Here is a 7,500-nt window from a genome sequence, read left to right on the forward strand (position 1 = left end):
CTACATGTAATGTCCCCTTCCTTTCATTACACAGTGGTACATTAAGTCAAAAGTTAAATGTTGCAAAAAGTGAAACCTCTTCTTGTTCTCAATTTTTAAAGCCTAAGGCAGGACCAGGTCCCCAAGAAAGGAAAATCATTCAAACTTTATCGTGGAAAAAAAATTGAAATACATGTTTTCAGTGATGATTGTTTGCGGCACTGAAGCCTCGACTTAACGTAGTTCTAAGACATTGGCTAATTAATTAGTATATGTAATCGTATGGACCCAAGTGCAATTATGGATTAATTACAAGTGTATTTTAAAAGTTTTCACAAAATTCGCAATTTGGAAAACTTTGAAAATGCAAGTGAAAGTAATCCCTAATTTACGAGGGCACATTGCGATTACATGTTTATCACATAAAATGCAAAATTATCAAGGGAAGCCCGTTCAATGCTGCGACAAATGGCAATCATTCCAACTTAACATGGTTTCATTCGGTTAAAGCTCAATCCAACAAATCGTTGCTGTCGACAGAAATAGCTCTTATTTTTAATTAAACTGAATTTTACGTGTTGACAAAAAGCAGTTTAATCAGAGTCAGAATCTGGTAGAGGATTCTCTTGTAACTTCGCGTGCTCTGGATAAGCAACTGTTTTACCAATCAGGATCAAGTAAATCATGCCCTCTTGATTACCAATAATGCCCTTGTGATTAGGAAAAAAATGCCCTCCGTCTCAGCCAATCCCTAAACGGAAGAAGGTCCAGTTATAAATAATTATTGTTATTACATGAAGCAAACACGTTATCTTTACACAAAGGGAGAGTTCATAAAATGCTTAGGGTAATTTACAACAGCTTATTTAAATCTACATATCCACAGTATGTAAAGGAACTGCTGGTATTTATTCTTTGCAGTGCTAGTTACTCACTGAGAGGTGAGAACATTCTGTCTTTGCCTATATAGATACCACGGACAACATTATCGACTAGGATGTATACGATATCAAGGAGCAAAAAAAAAGGGACGCATTGCGTACGTGTATTAGTGCAGAAACACAGGGCTTTATTCCGTAACTATCAACTGAGCCGTGTTTTGTTTTCCAGGAGATTCAAGTTGTCTTTGCGTAATGGCTCTAATTATAGTACACAATATTGTTTTGGTTCCGTATATCGTTGTAGTGCCATGGCAGATGTCTTAGGTAAATAGCCCCCTGAGAAGACATGTGGTTACTAGTAAACTACAGTACTTAATCGAAAAAGATTGAAGAAAATAAAAGGGAATCGAGAAACATTGGCTTCGAGGCTGGCATGTTGATCATTTTCAAATTTCCTTACAACGTCTTTTTCACCACAAGTTTAAGCGTGTACTCTGACCTTTTGACAGCTTTTCAAGGCAAACGTTAATCGCGCTGTCCGGCGAGGTTAGTATCTGGATGGGAGACCTCAAAATATAGGACTTGTAGTCAGAATCCTACGACCAAAAAATATATTTTAACGCAGAAAAATGCGAACTAAACAAGGTATAGATTTTGTTAGTCTGCGTCTATGTTTTTCCTTTAAGATATTAGCTCAGTAGAGCTGCTCTGAAAATTCGAATTTTAAATAAAGTTTGTGTATGTACGTACTGTATCAGATTTCAGTGATTTTTCCCCGTATGTGATAAATATAATGGGTTTCATAGTGTATCTTTCAATTGACTTTACATGAAGTGGGCTGACAAGATTATCATTAAATTATTTTTATTCTTACAAGGACTTGTGTCATTAATTTCAAAGACGTTTTTTTTTTTTCAATCAAGGGTACATCATAGATGCATATTTCCACTTTGGGTGTGCAATTAATTATCTGTTTCTTGGCTCTTGTAGATCAACACCCATCTCTCTTCTTCCATACTGGAGTGCGCATGAAGGAGTGTTTGCCAGCAGTTTCCATGTCAAGGAATACTTGTCTTGGTTTAATGCCACTGCCACCGCCACACCAGCAGAAAGTGCAAGTAAGTGCAGCCACAGGGCTCCCCGCTGTTGTTTTGATTTATTTCCTGGTCCTTGTTTGTTTGGTGGATACTCTTAGACATCACCCATTCCTAAAATTCAATGAAATAGGCGATAAAAGCAAGGATGATGATGATGGTGACGATGATGATGATGATGATGATGAGAATGACGACGATTGCATTAGACAAAAGAATAACACCATCTTGGTCTGAGAAATAATTTTTCCCTCCAAAATATCACCAAAAGGCAACCCTTACATCTTTCTAGGTGAAATATGCCAATGCTCTCTTGTTTCTTCTTGAAAACCTGGAAGGTGAAATAAAGTATCATAAATGTGGTCACAATATTATTGTTTGTGATTATTCACTTGCAACAGGGACATCAAGAAGAAACGAAGATGCTTCTAAAACTCACTTACAGTCACGGGCCACAAATAGAACTTCAAATCTTTCTGGGCAGTCAACAATGCAAAGAGTTGATGGACCTTACAGTGATGAAACTATCAATGCTATAAGGTGGGCATGCAGCACCCAGTTTAGAGCACTTGGATTTTTTTAGCCTGCATAGCAAGTGGTTTGGCGAATTTTAGAATTTTTTTCCACCCGGGGTTGACTTGAATATGGCCGCGCTAACCTGGACCAAAGCCGAGCGGGGGAGGGGGCGAGGAGAAGGAGTGAGAAACCGCCTGCAATCAATCGCTCAACATTTTCGAAACCTCCGTTCGCCCGCGGGCGGAGAAAATATCGTTCCTGATTGACTGATAAAGTGTCAGAAAAAATTCACCTGTCAGTCAAAATTTACTGCTACCTATCATAAAAGTGTAAAGACAAAACCGAGCGAAAAGAGCCGGTAGCTTAGATTTTCTGGTGTTCTTAAATAAGAGAAAAAAGACGTAAAACCACTATAATAAAATAATGGAGGTGATTTTTTGGTGTTCCTTCCCAAGGGAAGTGGCAAGAGCTGCATATTTCAGCTTTTTCTAGCCGGCGAAATGTATCTTGCATCAGTAAGCAACACTTTGAGAAGCATCGGTGACCAGATTAAAGAAGCTGTTGGATTAAGGCTACGGCAACCTCGTTGCCGGTTGCCAGATGTGTCCATTGGGAAGCTCCAGCATCGGCAGAAGATGCACTGGATAAGATATTTCTCAACGTGCTAAAGTGACATTCTAATAACTTTCACAAAAAATTGTCCAGTAGAAACATGGACAGGGAAACGTCAAAGGTAGGTTGAAATTTCCGTTCGATCTTGTAAATATTTTCCCTAGCGAATTAATTGTTTTTCCGCCAATGTTTACGCAAGGCGCGCTTTGATTTGCAGGTAGTTACATCAAACCTGTGCTCGTCACACATGATCAAAAATGGGAGGTTTCGAAAATGTTGTGCCAGGGTTGATTGCAGGCGGTTTCTCGCTCTTTCTCCCCACCCCCTCCCTCTTCGCTTGCTTTTCGCGTGGCCATTTACATTCAAGCGATCAGTTGAAAGTCAACCCCGGTGGAAAGAACTTCTAAAATTCACCAAACCCATTATGCTGGCTAGGATTTATTTCATCTGATGACCCATTGACCCCTGAACATCCCTCATTGACGATTTAAATCGTTTGGTTTTCGACACAGTAAAATGTATTAATTCTCACTCCTAGGAGTCGAAGGGTTAATTAACAACCCACTGACTCCTGAATCGCTTTCAGTGACGAGTAAAGTCATTTAGCTAGCATTAGGCAGGGTAAAATCTATTAAGTCTCACTCCTATAAGTCAATGGGATAAATCATATTGTTATACCTCCCAACTCAAGTAAGTTTTCCGATTGGAGGAGAACGTGTCACATGTCATGGATCAAACTCACCAACTCCCTAGGGAAACAACGACTTGAACTTTCGACTCGCAAGTGATCAGGAGATGCACGTTTGAAACAGCGGCAAATTCTGTGTAAAAATCCGTACACATGTATTGTTCTATTTTGAGTTGGGAGGTATAACAAAACACTTAATGACTGACCCCACGGGAAACAGTGAGTTTTGTTTCCCTTCGGCTTCGCCTCGGGGAACATTGAGGGTTTCGGATAAACAAAACTCACTGTTTCCCTTGGGGCCAGCCATAAAATGCTCAATATTCAAAAGGGTGTGGAAAGATGTTGAGGTAAGACCTCCAGTGTGTCAATTTAATTTTAACGATCACTGTTCTGCAGAACGTACTTCAAGGACCAAATATTTGATCGTAGAGAAAGTTCTGATTTCATGAGAATGCTGCACTGTGTTGTTCTCCTGGTTCTTGTAAACAGGTGAGTGCAGTAACGTTACATTACACTGTTTGGCTCTGCCCTGGCCGATAGTGCAGTCATCTGACAAACTTCTTTGTGTGCAGTTAAAATGGTATTACCTGTTGGTTTGATAGCCTTTTTGTTGTGTATTGTACTGCATTTATTTTTTTGTTAGGGATAATCCTGAAGATCAATCTTCATGTTTGGTGGAAGCTTACCGACTGCTGCGAAGCAATGCTTATCAACTTCACTTGGTTATTCAGCAAAACCAACTGATTCAAGACCTTGTAACATTCTTCTTGTCATGTGGGGTATGTATTCATACTGTCGATGACAAGAGCAGTTACACACAAGTGCGTGAGCCATATTTAAACAACTAAAAGAGCGTATGAATGTAGAAAATAAGCTTGGAATTCGGAGGTCTAGAGAATACATGCACGCTTTAGGGTAAAGAACGAAAATCAATTTTCGAACGTACAAAGGATTTAAATTACGTGAAAAAATATTCGGTTAATTTCCACACCGAAAGAGAAAACAATAGTATTGTTGTTTTTATTGTGAGGGACACTTCTGTTTCTGAGAACCCCAAACTGGCTGCAGTGACCAAGGTTTGATCGCAGGCAGCAAAGCTAACAATATAAATGCAGAGTATGCCAAGGGGATTGCAAAACGAACCCAAATCACCTTAAATACCACCAGGCCCAGGTGTTCAAATGGCTGGATAACTTTATCCAGTGGATAAGTCACAATCTAACAGTTTCAGTCTGCAATGATTTCAGTATTTCCTTTCGCTGGCATGAGTATTCATGTCTAGGCACATCTAAGTTAGAGTAGGTACGAAAACCTTGGACACTGTTTAACGTGAAGTATATTTTACATTCTAGATACACTCTAGTGACCTATCCACTGGATGACGTTATCTAGCCGTTGAACAACTGGCGCCAGAATATAACATATGGCAAACGTACAACTGTATTTTGATTTACATGCATGTACATTTCTTCTTCCCAATACCCTAAGGTCTGCCAACGGCGTTTTGAGGAGGATTGCAAGGATATCAACCAGAGCCCCAGATTAAGCTAGTGCTAGATTACTGGAAACTCGACTTGTAGTTGATTTTGTGACGAAAGAATGTTTCCACTAGATTTTTGGTCCTCAGTTTTGACATAGACTTTACTTTCCTTCTGCATAAGAGTACGATGTCAAGGCTTTTTCATTGGGCAAAATTCAAAGCTAGGTTGCTGTTAACAGCGGTTATCAATCACACGTGCCCCTCGATGACTTTTCATTTCTTGGTGGACGTCAATCGAATGTTTCCATGACAATAATCGTGTTCACTTGGCGGCAGTCGAATTCGTCATGGAAACGTTTGATTGACGTCCACCCAAAATTTAGTTTCGGAAAGTGAAAAAAAAAAGTTGTCCAGGGGCTAAGGTGACTGGTAACCGCTGTAACCGAAGATTATAATATTTTTAAGCTGCTTTTGAACAACTGGACCCAGTGCTTGAAAAGCGAATTTTACCTGAACTTTAAATGAAGCGCGCGTTACTTCTTGTCTTCATATTGTACCAGCTCCCCTAAACTTGGAACGTTGAAACATTTCGCTCCATTGCTCATGTAAATTTGGCCGTTTCATGGAGCTGTATTTCCGTGAAGTGCAGGTCATAGACAAAGGAGAGAAGTGATCCTCGCACTTTAATATCTGGACAATTTAAGCAATTGTCTCTTATTGACAGCTGAAATTTTCGAAGAGAGACCTGCTTCATAGCTTACACCGTCTGCAAGAGACATTTCTTTAAACTGTCCAGCTAAGTCCAAGGATCACTTCACTCCTTTGTCTAAGTTAATCTTTTTATAATCCACAGATGGGTGCCTCAGATGTTGTACAGAATCACTTCTTGGCATACAGACATCATCTGAAGGAATTTTTTACCAGTTCTTTGTAAGGTTCACATCATTTTTACATTCGTATTACACCTTGTACTTTTCACGTTTTAACATGATTATGTCGTAACGTTGCTCGCTTTTTTAAACGTGTTTGAAAAATCTTGTAGCGTTTAAGGAGTCGCTTAGTGTTCAGTGTGACCCAGTGGTTAGGGCGCTTGCCTTGAAATCCAGAGATCCCGGGTTCAAGACCCGCTCTGACCACTTGTTGAATTTGATCCTGGTAGTCCCTGGTTCAACTTCTCAGCTGCATTTGTAAATAGCCAACTGGTTTGCCTCCGGCCAGTTGGGATTCTTAACAGTTGTTGTTGTTCTGTTCCGTCGTTTCTTTGATTGTTTCATTGTTATTGTATAACAGGCGTACTATTTTTATTATTTTTATTTTTGTGTTGGCGCGTGCTCTCTCCTCATTTAATCTTACCCTTGAAAACACGTATCATTTTTAAGCCGCTTAATGAAGTCTGCAAACAAACCACTTTCAGGAATGTTAAGCGAGACAACGGCTGTCATGAAAACGCGGCCAATGAAGACATCCTCGTTCCCAGGGTCTCCATTGTCGTTGGAACAAAGCTGCAATGAAGACAAACAAAAAAAAAACAAGGAACTCGACCCATTTTTAGATGTGGTATGCCTATGGCATCCCACGTAAAAATAATTGTATCTACCGTATTTCTATAAAGAGCATCTGTCTCTTCATGGGTCTCGTTTTTCATTCACATTGTGTCACAGATTGTTCCATTGAGTATTTTGTCATTGATTTTTTCAGAAAAGTATGCTTTCTGGTTTTTCAGCAGTCTAGTAAAGCGTTTTTTTTTTAATTTCTTGCGCATAGGGTAAAAAAATTCACCTCGCAGCCTTTCTGAGGACTGTACGTTCTTTATTTTCCGTGAAATACAATCTTGCGGTCTTAACATTAAAGTCTTTACACTCTCTAGACTGAGGTCGTGTTCTATTGGGATCAACCGTTTTTAGTTGGTTGGGTTTTTCAGTGTTCTATTGGTAAAAAAACCATTTTCGGTTGGTTTCATTGATCAACTTTTGCAACCGGCAACAAACAAGGTTGAAACGGTTGAAAAAGCATTGGCAGCAACCGCTGTCGTTTACGCGGGCCATTTAAAGTCGGCTGCAGGTTCCTGCTGTGTTGTTTTCGGGCCTCAACCTGTCAAATTGGCCCTTTTGGCGTCGTTCAAGGTTAAATATTCCTTTGAATTTTACGTTTGAAAGCGAGGATGAAAGGGCTAATTTGCATGGAAACAAAAAATACAAAAATGGTGGCCATTTTGAATAAGGTGTTTTGGGGACACAAAGAGCAACCGGA

General features: G+C 39.7%; 1 protein-coding gene across 3 annotated transcripts in view; it reads left to right on the top strand.

The window, feature by feature from the left end:
- LOC137976347 (uncharacterized) overlaps positions 1-7,500 on the top strand; it is a 52,404-nt gene that overhangs the window by 21,236 nt on the left and 23,668 nt on the right. For all 3 annotated transcript variants that reach the window (XM_068823684.1, XM_068823685.1, XM_068823686.1), the window contains 5 exons: positions 1,851-1,978; positions 2,356-2,494; positions 4,167-4,259; positions 4,414-4,549; positions 6,104-6,180. In XM_068823684.1, coding sequence (XP_068679785.1) covers positions 1,851-1,978; positions 2,356-2,494; positions 4,167-4,259; positions 4,414-4,549; positions 6,104-6,180 — 573 coding nt within the window. The remainder of the gene's footprint in view (positions 1-1,850; positions 1,979-2,355; positions 2,495-4,166; positions 4,260-4,413; positions 4,550-6,103; positions 6,181-7,500) is intronic.

This window comes from Montipora foliosa, chromosome 11 (assembly GCF_036669935.1).
Source record: "Montipora foliosa isolate CH-2021 chromosome 11, ASM3666993v2, whole genome shotgun sequence".
NCBI lineage: Eukaryota > Metazoa > Cnidaria > Anthozoa > Scleractinia > Acroporidae > Montipora > Montipora foliosa.